Source organism: Callospermophilus lateralis, chromosome 3 (genome assembly GCF_048772815.1).
Source record: "Callospermophilus lateralis isolate mCalLat2 chromosome 3, mCalLat2.hap1, whole genome shotgun sequence".
Lineage (NCBI taxonomy): Eukaryota > Metazoa > Chordata > Mammalia > Rodentia > Sciuridae > Callospermophilus > Callospermophilus lateralis.
The window spans coordinates 23,623,947-23,641,728 of NC_135307.1; the positions used below are offsets into that span (position 1 = coordinate 23,623,947).

Here is a 17,782-nt window from a genome sequence, read left to right on the forward strand (position 1 = left end):
TTGGGTTTTGGTGAAAGTACAATAGTTATGTCAGATGTTAATTTTAGGGACAGCTTGGTGAAGGGTAGGTGGGAACTCCGAACAATCTTTACAACTCTTATGTTAATAGTACATTATTTCAAAACAAGATTTAAAATGCATTCAGTAGACTTTTTTTTTTCCCCCTAAAGACTAAAGTGTTAACTTCTTAAAATGGGAAAAAGTTATTACCTATTTAACGTAAACACAAAAGTAAATATTTTTAAAAATATTTTTTTTAGCTGTAGATGGACACAATACTTTTATTTTATTTGTTTATTTTTATGTGGTGCGGCGGATTGAACCCAGTGCCTCATGCATGCTAGGCAAGCACTCTACCACTGAGCCACAACCCCATCCCAATAAATATTTTTTTTTAATCATCACTACACTGTTTGTTTTTTTTCCAATGTTAAATGTTACAGTTGTTAAATTTAATTTTTGGAGATCCTGGGGAGGGACAGAAAGGGATTAATTCTAGTTAGTAAGCTAGAAAACCTCATTGGAAAATTTTTGGAGTTTAAATTCTTAGGTAAATTAAACTCTGAGTTGCAGCATGAAGTTAGGTCAAATTTTAAAAGCTCAGCATGTGGCTCTTCCTATTTCACTAACACTAATAAGAAGAGGGACATTAAAAAATGCTCAGAATCACATAGGAGGGACCACTTCATTTTAGCAACTACTGGTTGAAGGTTATAGATTTTGAACTCATTTTTGGAAGGGAAGAACTCTTTTGGGGACCATCCCTTCTTATTTGGAGTTGTCTATTCCTTCCTTTCATGTGTGGCCTCAACATGACCTCACCTGATCTTGCCAAGCCTTTACTGTGTACTTATTTGGAGTGGTTTCTGCTCCAGAGCTCAAATCCAGACTGACTAGAGTTTGATGAAGCTACATAGCTGAAGAAGTCTTCTTCCTAGTCACCCCTTTATAGAAAAGCCCATGTTGGTTTTAGTCCAGTGGAAAAATATTGAAAAGAAAGATAACTGATTATGTTTAACATTAAAAAATGGGGCAGGTTGGAAGGATTATGGCGTGAAATAAGACAGTTGAAAATTTTTAGAATGAATTGATTAAAAAAAGTCAACAACAACTTCTTTATATCATTTTTTTACATTTCTCTCTCTCTCTCATATACACACACATTGGGTCACTTGGTGTAGAAAAGATCAAAGAATCACAGAAAATAAAGATGCCAGTAGTAAGTTTTAAATTTCTAGCATTTTTTTCAGGAAATAAAATCTAGAAACATATTCCACCAGCCAACACTGAACACATTATGCATATAGAATTAAGTGTTATTTTTAAATTCCATTTAGTGTACGATAAAGACAAAATACCAAACATTAAAATGAGTTGATAATGACCTGCAAAGCATTATGAGTTTTAGCTTTATCAATGCAATAATTCAGTTATGATAGTTCTTGACTTTTATTTCTCATTTGTTATGTACCAGATATTGACCTATGTGCCTTAGAAGTATCAAATTACTTGGTCTACACCACTGCCTTATAGTATGCATTGAATATATGTAAGAAGACGCCTGGGCATATGAAACACTGTAAAAATGTTATAAGGGTATATTCATCAAAATTATTTTCTATTTCAATGATGTTTCTCTGCCTTTTTACTCAATAGCTGTTTTAGTAGTGGAAGTAGGAGCTGTGATAAAGGGTGCTCATCTCATGAGTAGGGGACTATATTTGTTGTACATATGCATATATTAGTAGCCCCTAATTAATAGTAAATAGATTTAGAAATGATACGTGTTAAATATGTAAATTAATGAAATTGATAATGATTAGAATTCAGGTATCAAAGCAGATTTCAATATGTCTTGCTATTTGCCTAAAATTTGTTTTTCTATTGAATTTGTTGGAAAAGACTTTAGGCAGTTTGGCTTTTCTCACTGTGTGTGGCCTTTACATATGCACCTTGCTAAGTCCAGTTGCTAAATTTTCGAAAAAAAAATTAAATAAATGGAATACCATTTAGATGTAATGAAATACTATGGCAAAGTATAATTTTTTCCATAAGTTTAATTTTGTTTTAAAATAGAAACAAACTGGGACAAATAATTTTGTGGTTAACTTCTGAAATTTGTATTTTCTTAATGTTCTTTTTTCCCCATTTTATTAAAGAGGGAAAACTATAGAAAAGAATGATTTGTCTATGTGAAGTATAGTTTGAATAACCATTTATATATTATGATAAAATGTCACATAGGTAATGACATTGTAGGAAACATGTTTCTATAATATTGGCAGTGTTTTTTCAGAATTTTGAAAAACTACTGAGCTCATTTTTGGTGTTAGGTCTAAAAATCTGAGCAGATCATATATTTAAATACTGTTATTTCAGAAGGCAGTACACTTTGCTTCTAAGATAACTGTTATGCTGTCTAGACTCTCTAAATGTATAACACAATTCCCAAAGGTGACAGGGAATGGATAAAACTAGGTGGAAAATGATTAGAAAGAACAGGCAGTTGTTTATATTTGATCTCCATTAAAGCGTTCTTAGGGTTTCAGTGAATGAGCAAGTTGTAATTCATTTATAGGTTTTGTGTGATTCATAACAATATCCTTCTTAGCCTTTTCTTAATAAATCCTAGTAAGGATTTTCAGTTTTATACATTTTCTCAAATAATACATTTTATTCCAACCACTTTCATTCTAGGCATTGAAGAAACAAGAAGCTAAAACAGATGAGAATGAGGGAGAAATGAAAAATAAGCTAAAACAAACTGAAACGGAGAAGAGTCAAGTAAGATTTTGAAAATAATCTCAAATAATAATGTGGTTTGGAATTTGTGGTGTTTGTTGAGTGGCTATAGAATAGTGTCTCTGAGATAATTTATTAGGACACAGTGGGGGCTCAATGCTTTCATGTGAAGTTGCTTGGTTTGATGACTGTGATACTCTTTACTTCTTGCTTTTGAAAACATACCCAGGCCATTTGCTACCTTGTCATCTGTGTCTACTCTTGTTTTTGAGAAGTAAATTAAACTTTACCTTTCCTCCCTGGGGAACATTTAAAGGACCTGACTTTGTTGCAGTGTTAGGAAGGACCTATTGTTTAAATGCTGCTATTTTATATATATTCATTTTCACTATAGCAGGTAGGTTTAGCAGATTACTTCTTAAAATATTTTCTATTCTCATTAGATATTAAGGACCTTTGACATAAATTTGTTGTTTTACAATAAAGTTCCTGTGCAGCTTTCATCCATTTTTCCTCACTGGTAATGTTTTGTATAATTCACATTCTATAGCAAAACCAGGAAATTGGCATTGATCTAATCCATAGAGCTTATGCAGATTTATGTCTGTGAACTGCAGGTCAGGTCTGGAGTCTACACTTTGGGGGTTGGGACTGCTGATATTACATAGGGTTTCTGACCAATATGGTTCCAGCTTGATTTCAAAGGCATTTTGACTGAAGTATGATTTCTTTCTCCTTCTTTTTTTCACAGAAATGAGAGAACAGATTGGACAGTATTTTGTGTGGATTTTGATACCACATGCACTTTACATTTTTTAATATGGCATTCGATTTATGGGCCACATGCATAATTTGTTAAAAAATATTTAGGCTTGATTAAAAATTCATTTTGAAATGAAAGATTTAGAGTAATAGGATATTTCAAAACAAATCTCCCACTCACCTTTTACCCAGTTTCCCTCAGTGATAATGTTTTGTGTAATTACCACTTGGTTGCAAAACCAGGAAGTTGTTGGTATAATCCAGAGTTTATGCAGATTTTTGCCAGCTTTATGTGCGTGCATTTGTGTGTTGTGTGTTTTTCTACCTATTCTTACCTCCTGTGTAGACTGTTGTCAACCACTGCCACAGTCAAGATACAGGACTGTTCTGTCACTGGGAGGTTCTCTCAAGCTCCTTGATAAGCACACCCATCATGTCCAATTTTTAAAGTACTGCTAATATAGATAGCAGTTTGTTCAAATGAAATAATTATTTAGTACAACTATTAAAAATCTTAATTGCTAAAAAGCATCTTAATAAAATTTGATTTTAAAAAATAACCTTATAGTTAAAAAAATAAACGAGTATCGCATATGTAAGCTCTAAATTTTTATGATAAAATGTCACAAGGTAATGATAATGTAAGAAACATTTCTGTAAGTTGGCAGTGTTTTTTCAGAATTTTGAAAAACTACTGAGCTAATTTTTGATGTTAGTATATTTTTCAAATTGAAATTAAAGCATATTCAGACTTTGTAGGGTATTTAGTCAACTAAGTGGCCACATTTTCCGTAGATATTTATCTAATGGCAATATTGTTAATGAGATTTTAAAAGCTTTTTACTAAACATAGAAATTTAAAAAAATTAGGAATATCTTATGAATATTAGGAGAATAAGAAATTACATTTGATGAAATGTACTTTGAATTATTAGGTCCCTGCAGTTTTTATTCTAATTTAGTTCTTTTGACACTAAATCTTCTAATTTAAAGGAAAATTGCTTTACAATTGAGATTAAAATGATTTGGAACTAGAAGGGATCTCAAGAAGAGACTAGTATAAAATTCTTATTTTAGTGATGAATCAAGGCCCAAGGAGAAGAGACTCAAACAGGTCACAGTTGAGATGGAAATGACTACATTTCAGACCTCTAGGTGGCCTGTGTAGCATACTTTATGTTATTATTTTAATGGAAGTATTGATACATGTTTATGTTGAGATATTTATTCTTTCTTATTAGCTGCAAATATCTCCTGAAAACTTTTCTGCTGTTTTCCTTTTAAATTGTGCCCCATTGGACATATTTTTATTCCTTGTTGAATCTCTAGCTTGAACAGGAATTGCAGCTGTCTCGCAGGTTATTGAATCAGTCAGAAGGCAACAGAGAAACACTTTTACATCAGGTAAGTCTGTGCAAACTAAGGCAATCTTTTACATTGAGTCTCCTCTTTTAAGTGTCTTTGTGAAATGAAAAAAAGAACAAAACTAGGTCTAGAAAATTTTCCTCCCTAAGGAATGAATGTTAGCACATATAAGCAAAAGATGAAGATTCAGAAAAAGCTTATACAAAACACTAGCCCAGGTTCCCACTGTGAAAATGTATCTTGCCAATTGCCGCTCCAACTTAGGACTTATCTCTCTTAGCACGAGCAGTGTAAGAGTAAGACTGGATGTGTAAGATAAAATTTTCCTGGGAGCTTAATTTTATTCAAGGAGGCATTGGAGAATAAAGGAGGAAGTTGAAATACATAAAACAGACATTTACATGATCAGGTTGCTTTGAATACATCATTGTTTTTTATTCATGTTTTCAAGGTGCTACCTGGCCTCTTTTAAGCAAAGATAAGGCTTACATTTTAAGCATAATATTTTGCAGTCCATTAGCCTATAATGGGAGTTTAGTGCTTCTGATATTTAAAGTTCAATAACTTTAAAATAGTCATCTTACATACATTGGATAAGGGTGTATGGGTTTCTCACTGCCTCTCTGCTTGTGTTTAACACAAACTGCAATTGTTCCTTCTTCTGTTTTGAGGTGTGCATACATAACTTACCTACACAAAATGCTCTGTAGGCAAAGATGTCAGGCATCATAGATGTTCAAAGGGAGTTTTATGTTTTGACAATTGGTGCTGAAAATACACCTTGGCACCTGTTTTACAAAGCCTTTACAAATGTTTATTGACTTTGTTCTGGAGTTAGTGGTCACATGGAATTAATGTTAGCGGAATTCAGAGAATTTCTTTTATGGAAGCTTATATTTGTATTCAATTTATCCTAAACATTTTTTTGAACTCTGATTTGTAATCTCTCATTTCAGTTTTTGAAGCTAGAGATTTCTTTGTTTAGGTTGTCACTGTGAGTTTAGCTGAAACTATTTGACACCGCTAACTTGTTTATGGTTATTGGAGATGTGTCTGTTAATTAGAAGGCAATTTGCTAGTCTTTCTCTAGCAACGTAAGAATGAATAAAACAGTTCCTGATTTTAGTTCATTCAACTGCATCTATTACTTACTTATTTTGAGCTCTATTTTGATGTCAAATATGCCAATCATGATCATCACTTCATTTGAGTTTTATTTATTTATTTTTTTTAATATAGGTGCTTAACCACTGAACCACATTCCCACTCCCTTTTTAAAATTTTATTTAGAGAACAGGGTCTCCCTGAGTTGCTTAAGGCCTAAGTTGCTGAGGCTGGTTTTGAACTCATGATTCTCCTGCCTCAGACTCCCAAGCTGCTGGGATTGCAGGTGTGTGCCACCATGCCGGTGTTACTTGAGTTTATAACCAAGGCTCTTGGTTCAATTCCCAGCAAATCCTCACTCCCTCTACCCTCCAATGTGAAGGCACCGTGCTCAACACACACACAGTGCGGTCAGATTCTTTGTCACAGTGGACACAGAGAAGTAAAATACATTCTTGGGGCTGGGACTCAGTGGTAGTGCACATGCTTGGTATATGTGAGGCACTGGGTTTGATTCTCAGCACCATGTATTAAAAAAAAAATAAAGATCTATCAGCAACTAAAAAATATTAAAAAAAATACATTCTTTGTGGAAGGAATGGAAAGATGATAAAATAGAGCCGAAGACTATTCTGCTGTGTTTGCTGTAGCAAGGAGATTAACTTGGTTTCAACTGTGTTGGGCCCTTCAGAAGTGATTATTATTATTTATTTTTTTTTTGCCCAGGGAAATAATTTATAATAATTTTCAAGTTCAAATTTTTCCTGGTATTTAGAGACAAATAAAAGTTTTATTTTTGACTTAATAAATTTAGGTAGAAGAACTGCGTACACAACTTACAAAAGCAGAAGGTGATCGGAAGGGTTTACAACATCAAGTATTTCAGATTTCCAAGCAACAATCAATGTATCAGGATGAACAAGGAGATGACTGGAGGTTTAGGAGAGGTATAATTCTGATTTGTCAATGTGTTAGTTTCCTATTCTCCAAATTGTATTCCTCATGTTGTGCTTATGTCATCTTGTCTGTTTCTTGATCTACTAAAATGTATTTCAGCACATTTCTCTTATGTAGCAACCAATTTTAATGCCTTCTGTGCTTGATTTGTAAACCTAGTTTGATTTTCATACTTGCTTATTTCATGGCTCTTTCTCTTAGAGCCTGCAAAGGCAGTAATGGAGGTTTTTCAGTTTTTCTATCCCACACGTAAGTGTGTGTGTGTGTGTGTGTGTGTGTGTGTGTACACTTAAATTATAAATAAACTTGTATGCTTCACTTTCCCTTCTCCTAATTTTTAAAATATGATCAATTAAAATTATGATTCTATATTATTTAAAAATATTTTTAGTTGTAGATGCACACAACACCTTCACTCTATCTATCTATCTATCTATCTATTTATCTATCTATTTATTTATGGTGCTAAGGATTAGTCCCTACGCCTTACACATGCTAGGCAAGTGCTCCACCACTGAGCTACAACCCCAGCCCCTCATTTTTTTTATTTAGATATTGGTGACAAAATTTCAGAATTGGTCATGAGCCATATCACCAAGTTTTTCTTTTGTATTTGAATACTTTCTCAGTGGAGATCTTAATTCAGAGTGTGGACTTCAATGATTTTTGGATGTATTTTCTCTGACAATTCAGGTTTAATAAAAATGATGGCATTCAAATAAAAAAAAATCGTTCTTAACAGAGAAGTCTAGGTTGCTCAGCTTGTAAATTATTCCAGTAATGAGCCTTCCTATTCAAATACAGAAATTATGGTACAATCCTTTTGTTTTGGTTTTATGGTGCTAGAGACCCATTCCAGGAGCCTTGATTTTGGCAAACATGTGTTCCACCACTGAACTATGCCCCCAAACCCTGGAGAAATTCTTATAAACATTCAATATAAAATTGAATTCAGGGAAGGTAAATATGTCCTTAGGCTTCCCAAATATATCTCAGGACATTGCCTAAACTCAAATTACACATTGCTAGAAAATCTTCAATGGTTAACAAATTTTGACAAAGCTATGTTAATATATTTGTATACCACTAGTCACTTGTTTCTTATGATATTATAAATATCATTTGACATCAAATATTTAAAGTTAAATTCTTAGCTATTAGATTATTACTCAAATTTTTCATAAATATACACATAGGAACTAGAAACTCATTTTGGGGAAAAGAGTGTGGCAAATTTGATATGTTCTGACACCACATAAAATCTAGTTGTTTTTAGTTTACATCTTTTTTTTTTTTTTTTGTACTCGAGATAGAATCCAAGTGTGCTTTACCTTTCAGCTACCTCACCATCCCTTTTTTAAAAATTTTATTTTGAGACAATGTCTCACTAACTTATTTACGGCTATCCTCAAATTTGTATTCCTCCTGCCTCATGGTTGGCTTGGTGTGCATCTTGGAGGAATATAAAAATGTAACTTGGGGGTTGGGGTTATAGTTCAGCAGTAGAGCACTTGCCTTGCACATGTGAGGCAATGGATTTGATCCTTAGCACTACATAAAAATAAATAAAATAAATAAATATAATTGTGTCCATCTTAAAAGAAATATTAAAAAAAAATGTAACTTGGGATGGGGATATAGCTTGGTTGGTAGAGTGCTTGTCTTGCATGCATGAGGCCCTAGGTTCAATCCCCAGCACCACACATACACAAAAACAAACAAACAAACAAAAACACCCCCCAAAACAAAAAACAAACAAACAAAAACTTATCAAGATTTGAAAAAAATCTGTAAGTTCTCTTATCAATGATAAAGGGGAATTCTAGAGTTTTTTAACTTTATTGTATACTTTCATTGTTTAAAGACCGTTCTATGGAAGAAATCATACTGTCACATTGTGGCTTCTGTTTGTTCCTTTGTTTGCTGTAAAATTGGCTCTGCCTTTGCTTCTGAAATTGACTTTGCTTGGTTTCTAGTGGTCTCAATCAAGTTCAAGAAATGTTTCCGTTATATTATTTTTTCTGTTTATTTTCTCCAAAGAGCAAAGAAGGCAGGAACAAGACAACATGTTAAGAGAGGGAAACACAATTGTGTTTGTGAAAGAATCAAAGTGTGAAAAAGCTGATGGGATAGTTCATGTAACAAAGCCACTTTCATGATAATGAACCTGCTCCTACAATAAAGGCATTAACCCATCCATGAGATTGAAGCCATCATGACCTAATCACCTCTTAAAGGTCCTACATCTTAATACTATTAGGATGGCAAATCAAAATGAGTTTGTTTTGGAGAGGGCATCCAAATGTTACACAGACCCAAATCTTTTCTTCCCCAAAACTTGAGATTTTAGCTGCTATCCTACTCTAGCTCAGGTTGGTTTTCTCCAGAATGCAAAGATGAGACAGTCCTCTGAATGTGAAAGGAAAATTTTTGCAATAGTACTTATATTTCATTCTCTATGTTTTAAATTTTTAATTTTGCCAAATCTTTCATTAATATGTATATCTATGTGTATTTATTCATACTAACATCTTTATGTGTATATATTATGAAGCATATATAATATGACCCCACACCAATTATGTACCTTTCATAAGGTGTACATATGGATCTTTGCATATGTATGCATACTTGTGCCTACACATTTTTATATAATATTTATTAGTGTACATCCATTTTAATGTTATGTATCAATATATACATGAGACATATGCATGTACATATGTAAAGTGTATTAATAAAATGAGTGAATACATAAAATCAGCAATTGCATTTACATGTAAACAAGTGTATCTATACAATTTTAGGTTGGAGACCTAGTAAGAGTAGGTTCAGTAGGGACCATGACCAAATTCAGACTGCTACCTTCTTTTGTAAATAAACTTTGTTGGAACAGAGGTACTCCCATTCATCTACACACTATCTTGGCTACTTTCGCAATTCAATGACAGAATCGAGGAGTTGTTACATAGAGCTTATGGTTAAAATACTTATTATCTTATCCTTTTCAGGAAACTTTTATCAACTTTAGAATAATGTTTGATAATCCTACCTTTAGGATAAATTTTAAGTTTCTAAACAATGCATAATCTCCCATCTGCCTCTTCCTTTTCCTACTCTTATATGTGGTAACCATATCAAACTATTGAGTGAATTTTAAATATACTTTTGAACCCATGCACTTCATGCTGTTTCCTTTTCCTAAAATAACACCCCAACTCCATTTCTATTGCTTGGTGGAATTTTGTATTGTTCTCCTTTGCACTGTCTTGTCAGTAATTCTCATGGGTTTGTTCTCATGCTATTGAAAAGCCTGCCTGTCTTCCATTCCTTCATGTATATAGCTTTGAACTTCTGAAGCTGGGATGTATTTTATGAATGATGTACAAATTTGATTGGTAACATTTTCTCCCTTTATTCCTTTATTTTCTGGAAGAAGATACTAGAAAAATGGTAGTTTTGAATTGATAGTATATATTCCAATAGCTGGCATTTTAGAGTACAGTGATAATTTATGTCCTATTCTTGGAATGCAAGCTCATTGAGGTTGAGCTTGTTATGTACTCATTTTTGTGTTAGAAGAAGAACAAGATATTATAGGAACCTGTGTATCATAGACTAAGTATTTCATGTTGAATTAAGTGCTAAGTTAGTTTGCAGTGTTTGATGTTATAATTTCAGGTCATAGTCTCTAGAACTAGTAAGAATTAGTAAATGGATAGTCCTACACTGGCAGGGATTTAGCAGTATCATCTGCTGTTTATGTTGCAGGAAAAGCATTTTGTTGTATAAGCTTCAGTAACTTCAGTTAGATATAGTAGCTTGGCTGAAAATTCTTTTAGTATTTTTTGTTTAAAAATTTGAAGATAATGTGGAGATTTGGAGAAAATTAAAGAAAAAATGTTTAGGGTTTTCTGAAAAAATCATGCTATACATCAGATAACACTTTAAATTTAGTACTAAAGTAAAATATTGGTTGATGTAGCAATGTTTATATCTTTTTTTAAATCTCTGTTCACTTTTTTTATTTATATATGACAGCGAAATGCATAGAGCACAATTTTTCATAACTCTGGTTGTATACAAAGTATATTCACACCAATTCATGTCTTTATACATGTACTTTGCATAATGATGTCCATCACATTCCACCATCATTTCTATCCTCATGCCCCCTCCCTTCCCCTCCAACCCTGCTGTCTTATCCAGAGTTCGTCTTTTCCTCCCATGCTCCCCACCTATTGTCATTATGAGTCGGCATCCTCATATCAAAGAAAACATTTGGCCTTTGGTTTTTTGGGATTGGCTTACTTCACTTAGCATTATTCTCCAACTTCATCCATTTACCTGCAAATGTCATGATTTTATTCTCCTTTAATGCTGAGTAATATTTCATTGTGTGTATATATACTGAAGTCTCCCTATCCATTCATCTACCTAAGGGCATCTAGCTATTTAGCTATTGCAAATTGTGCTGCTATAAACATTGATATGGCTGTGTCCCTATAGTATGCTGTTTTTAAGTCCTTTTGGTATAGACAGAGGAGAGGGATAGCTGGGTGAAATGGTGATTTTATTCCCAATTTTCCAAGAAATCTCTATACTGCTTTGAGAGCCTACGTCTTGGGAGCAATTCTTTACCTCTCACACATAAGATAAACCACTAAAACTCTAGGGTATATAAAGAACTCAATAAACAAAGCACTAAAAAAACAAATAACCCAATCAATAAATGGGCCAAGGACCTGAACAGACACTTCTCAGAAGATTATATACAATCAATCAACAAATATATGAAAAAATGTTTATCATCACTAGTAATTAGAGAAATACACATCAAAACCACTCTAAGATATCATCTCACTCCAGTCAGAGTGGCAGCTATTATGAAGACAAACAACAATAAGTGTTGGTGAGGATGTGGGGGAAAAAGGTACACTCATACACTGCTGGTGGGACTGCAATGTTTATATCTTTGAAACCTTTTGAGACTTGAAACAATAGATTGATGAAGGCTGAAAGGTCTGTTGAGTAGGTGTTTTAATAGTAACACACCAGGGTTTAGTACCATTGAAAGTACATTCTTCTGTGAATATAGAACAACCACTGAAATTTATGTTTTCTTTCTTAAGGGGTAGAGCCAGAAAAACATGATTTGGAGAAGCAGATGTCAGATTTGAGAATGCAGCTGAACTTCAATGCAGTGGCATCTGAGTTAGAAGAAGTGAAGCGATGCATGGAGCGAAAAGAGAAGGAGAAAGCAAGTTTGGCAGCACAAATAGAGGTGACTTTGCAAATTTTAAGTTGAAAAAATTTGAAAGATTTTAGTAGAATTGCTTAACAAAATTTTCATAAAGATATTATTTTGTGAAGATAATGTAAAATTATGCTGCTGATGAAATAACTTGTGTATAGAAATTCCTATGGATTCATTTTCTTTCATTTGATACTCCAAAATTAGGAGCTGGAATTTTTTTTTTTTCATTATTTCCTGGTGAAATTTTTACTATTAAACTTCAAAATATTTTGTTTTATTAGCAGTCAAGCTCTTTCTACAGATGGAAGGCACTTTTTTCCTCTGAGACAGCAGTGAATTATTATTTATTTTTGCGCTGAAATTGGCAGAAGGCATATTACTGATATTCTTTTTTGGAGCCATAAAGATGTTCAAATCTCTAGTTGTTCTGCATGAGATGAAGTTTTGTTGCCTCCATGTATTACAGTAATATATATAGTAGTATAGTAATCATGAATGATGCGGGAGCCATGAATTAACTGTAGCTAGGCAGCTATGTTTCTTCCCTTTTTTGTAGCATAGATGAGGTAATTATCAGAATGTATTAAAAATCAAAGGAAAGGACTTTATATAGGAAATGGATTAATTCTAATTATAAGTACGTAAATTAGATCAATGTGGATGACACATTTGGAAATAAATATATATCAGTCCTCCTCTGTATTTGTTTTTATTAGTACAATTATATTCTATATGTAATAATTGATTCATGTGAAGTACTTTCAAAATTATAACGAAAGTATCTAACTTTATATAACCCAAAGGAAATATTTAATGTTACTCTAGTCTGTTTCTCTTTCATCTTGTCAGCATATCAATAGAAAAATGTCTTTTATATTTGGTTCAAGATTCAGATTGTAAAGATAATGAAATATTGACATACTCTTTACACAGCCCTCCACATGTTTGATAAATAATTATCAGAAATAGTTTAGAGCAGTGGTAACTGTATGAAGTTTGCTTCATAAGTATTATTGTAGCCACTAAGCCTGCTGATGAAAGTACTAAAGTATGATTATTTTGCTGAAGTAAAGTATTTTTAAAAAAATGATGCTAATAAATATCAAAGGCAAAAGAGTTCCTTTGGTAACTATTGTTAAACCCATGTTGGTCCCTCCTTTTTATTCCCTTTTTTCTCATGGTTTCTTCTCATGGTATAAATTGGAATAAAAGAACTGAAATGCATGGATATTAAAAATTATTTAGCCAGGCACTGTGGCGCATACCTGAAAACCTAGTGGCATGGGAGGCTGAGGCCGAAAGATTGTGAGTTCAAAGCCAGCTTCAGCAACTTATCAAGAACCTAAGCAACTTATTGAGAAGCTGTCTTAAAATAAAAATGTAAAAAGGGCTGGCTCAGTGGTTAAGTACCCCTGGTTCAATCCCCAGTACCAAAGGGGGAAAAAAATATATATGTGTGTGTGTGTGTATATATATATATATATATACACACACACACACATATATATTTTTTTGAGTGAGATCATTAGTAGGCATATATTTTATATATATATATATATATATATATATATATATATATATTTTTTTTTTTTTTTTAGTAGGCATACATATATATGCCTATTAATGATCTCATTCAAGAATCCTAGATTTCCTTTGTTCTTAATAGTCATTTTCACACAGATTTGGGAAAGAGTTCGTGTTCTCTTGCATTAGTTTGGATTGGATTATAGGGCTTGGATTTGAAAACCAGTTTATAAGAGGTTTTTACTTATATATGCAATGTTATTGGCTGTGACTGTCAGGTACTGTCCTAGGCGCTGGCACCATAGTAGTGAATGAAAACTTAGCTGATTTCCTTTCTTGCTGTTGACATTTTAAAATTGATGCTGAAAATTCTTTGAGTTTGCCTTGCTTCTAAGGTCAAATTCCTTTTGGGAAATGAAAGAAATTTTTTTCCCCCCAGTTGCCATTGGAAAAATGATAGCACAAAAAGACAGTGTTCACTCCTGGAGGAAATATCCAGTTTTACTGTTTAGATTTTATTACTATTAAGAGTAAAATAATTAAATAAATTTATATTAGTTGTTTTAGATTTGGCGATACTTATGATTATGCTTTGTTTATTTTCTATACTTCATAAAAGCCCTTTGAGTATTTTATTCTCAACATGATGTCTGGTGCCAACTTTCTGAAAGATATAGGTCAGAGGTCACTCAGTTGTAACCTCCAACAGTTGAGAATATTTTCAAATTTAATTGAATGCCATTAGGTTCTGTGTGTGTGTGTGTGTGTGTGTGTGTGTGTTTGGTACTGGGGATCAGACCCAGGGCCATGTGCATTCTAAGCAAGTGTTTTATGACTGAACTACACCCCTAGCCTGCTGTTATAAAAAAAAATGTGTAGGGGGCTATTGTTATATATTGGTTTAGATATTGTATAAAATATAAAAATTAGTTTTCTTTAGTTGCTTTTTAGAAACCAAATATATTTGGGAAAGATACACAAAAAGTATTTTTCAGGCCCAAGAATATTTGTATAATAGCTGCTCTTATGATTTGTTCAATCATAAGTGTCTTCCTTTATTTGGATGTTATGACAACTCTCCTATAATCTTGTCCAATAATTTATTTTCTCTTCATCTTTCCTCCTCATTTCCGTCTTCTTTGCTTTGTTCAGTCATTCACTGTTTCTGTAATACCTGATTTTTTTGTGGAAATTCTGGCCTTTTCCCCCACTGGAGCCTTCTGGGATCATAGCAACTGTAAGTGGTGACCCCTCCTTCTACAGATTCTTTTGTCCACATTGCCAATATTTTCGTGGCATCATTCTCTCATTTTTAAACGTAATTTGGGTATGTTTCTTTAGAATTTTAATCTAGATTAAAATAGTGAAGGAGGTATGGGAGAAAACCAGTTGCCTTATCACCAAGGCAGAATACCTTTGATGTCTTTCCTTTGGTGGAGATATCATGTTTCATGGTTCTGTCTCATCTATGAGTTTTCTGTGCCATGGGGTTTATAAGACCCAGGTGACTGGCTCACATCAAGAGAGCAGTATGCGTGAGTGCCAGTCCATGAATTTACCCTGGGGGAGCCCCATATAGGTTTTTAAAAACACCATTCTATTATGCAGGCCACCAATTTTCCAATTTTTTAAATGTAGGTTTTGGAATTTGAAACCAAAAAATTTGTAGGTGAACATAGAATCTAACAATAATGATATTGAAGTGCTGTTTGATCATAGTTGTAGTAAGGCTTCCCACCTGCTCTTTACCTCCCTTTAATAGACTCCTTATAACCAGGGATCTTATTTACTTCAGCTAGATTTTCTGTCTGTATTCCTCTTTTCTTTCTTAAAATCTATACTTCCTTTCTAAACACTCTGATATTTAACCTTACATTTACTATTTGGTTTCTTTAGGTTTGTTGTCTTTTTTTTTTCCTTTTCTTTTTTTCTTTTTAAATATGTTACTGTATACAGATTTTGTTCTAGGTCATTTCAGTTAGCATCATGTTTTAATTCAAACTTGTGACATTCTGGAAGCCACTTATCAATTAAAGGGTTCACTCCCTTTTTAGCTCATAATGGGTATGAGTTAAGAATGAAGTGTAATGTCTATGTCACTCTGGGTTTCAACACAATGTCTTAACCCATATTATGTGCCCAATTACTGTTTATTAACTGAGATATTATAGACACATTTAAGAGTTATTTTTTCAAAGCTAACATTTGTTATTCAGTCATTTCTTAAAAGCACATTTATTTCTGGAGGAGTTGTCAATTTTTAAGGTGACCTGTAGTCAGTCTCACTAATTGCTTTAGATTTTCTTGATCCAGAATATATATTTTAAGACTTTGTTTTATACTGAGGAAAAACAATGGGAATAGCTCTTAGAAAATCCAAATGGAAGGAAACTACATTTGTGTTTGCATAATTTACCTTTCAAATTGTATCTAAGACCTTAAATCTGTATATGTGTAGAAAATACTAAGTGCATTTTTTTCCTTCTTCTAAACTCAAGTTGAACCTCATTAACCTTGATAGGCTATTTGTATTCATAAGAATTCCAAGCATCCGTGATCAATGATTCCCCCTGATTTAATCTCTGCCTCCATCTTCTATCAACTTAACTCTTGAAAAAAATTTGACTTTTAAATTTAACTAAGAACTTCAAAGAAAGAAAAAAAAAAACAAGATGCTGAACATAATTTAGATTAAATGTTGAAAGTGATAATTGAGTGACAACTGACATGATTATTTATGAGCAGAAACCTGGAACTGTAATGTTAGAAATTACTTTTAAAAAGAGAGGATAGTAGAAAAAAGAAATGATAATCAATACCTTTTCTTTACACAGTACAGATAAAAATAAGGCTGTTTCTTCTCTCATACTTTTAACATCTTCATTTCTGGAAGAGTTGTCAATCTTTAAGGTGATCTGAAGTCATTCTCACTAATTGCTTTAGTTTTTGTTGATGCAGGATATATATTTTAAGCCTTTGTTATATACTGAGGAAAACAATGGGAATAGCTCTTACAAAATCCAAATGGTATAAAATTTTTTGATTCTTGCATTACCTCCGTAAGTCTGACCTGTATGTGTGTGTGTGTATGTGTGTGTGTGTGTGTGTGTGTGTGTAATAATGCCTGCTCAAATGCTGCTTTTAGTGACAAGATTCTTTGAGACTTAAGGTTTTGGAGACCTTGGTTACTCTTGTTGTAATTTCCTGTTCTACTTCATTTTAAAACCTTAATAATTTCTTCTTTATCCAAGTGCATGTTGTAAAATAAGATACCTGAATATTAAACAACTTTTAATATTCAGGATAGATTATAAAGAAAACAGATATTGGCAGCAAGACTTTGTCCACAGAGGCTAAATTTATTGACCATAGTGGAGATGAAGTCTTTGTTATTAACCCAAAAGTTAGACTGACATTAGGGAGAATTTTACTTATGCTAAGTCTGTAAGTGTTCTATATTTTTTAGTTTTTAAAAATGATGACTTTTGGCAGAGATGGCCTAGAAGTTGAAACCACCCAATTAATAAAACTTATACACTCCCAGAAAGATACAGTTTAATTCCCACATCCTTCATCTAAATGAAAAAAATTGGAGTTTTAGTAGTAGTCTCAAAGATAGTTTTTCTATATTCTGTAAGTCTATTAGTTGTGTGAATATTTCCATGAGGTAAGAGAGTAGAAGTGAACTGAATATATTAATTTTTTTAATGAACCTAGAGTTTTTTTTATACTAAACCACGAACATACAATTTTTTGTCTTTGCAATAACACTTAATAAATTATGTGTTAACTAGTATGAATTAATTGATCTTAATTATATATTAAGTTTTTCTTTAAGGTATCATTAATCTTTTTAAAAATTTATCATTTGTGGCCAATAAAGACAAATTAGAAATAAAAATTTCTTTATTTTCTGAAAAAATGATAATTCCTTATTTTTTTACGTGTAAATTAGTTGTGCCTATGATTCTTATCTTTTATGTATTTGTGAGATATTTGTGCTTGTGAAAGAGCAGCAGAAACAACTTAGGTTTCTCAAAAAATATGAAATGTTGATAACTTATATCAACA

General features: G+C 32.7%; 1 protein-coding gene across 2 annotated transcripts in view; it reads left to right on the plus strand.

The window, feature by feature from the left end:
• Positions 1 to 17,782, plus strand: part of Cep128 (centrosomal protein 128) — a 387,702-nt gene that overhangs the window by 79,423 nt on the left and 290,497 nt on the right. For both annotated transcript variants that reach the window (XM_076848049.2, XM_076848048.2), the window contains exons 11-14: positions 2,698 to 2,784; positions 4,834 to 4,908; positions 6,788 to 6,920; positions 12,063 to 12,214. In XM_076848049.2, coding sequence (XP_076704164.1) covers positions 2,698 to 2,784; positions 4,834 to 4,908; positions 6,788 to 6,920; positions 12,063 to 12,214 — 447 coding nt within the window. The remainder of the gene's footprint in view (positions 1 to 2,697; positions 2,785 to 4,833; positions 4,909 to 6,787; positions 6,921 to 12,062; positions 12,215 to 17,782) is intronic.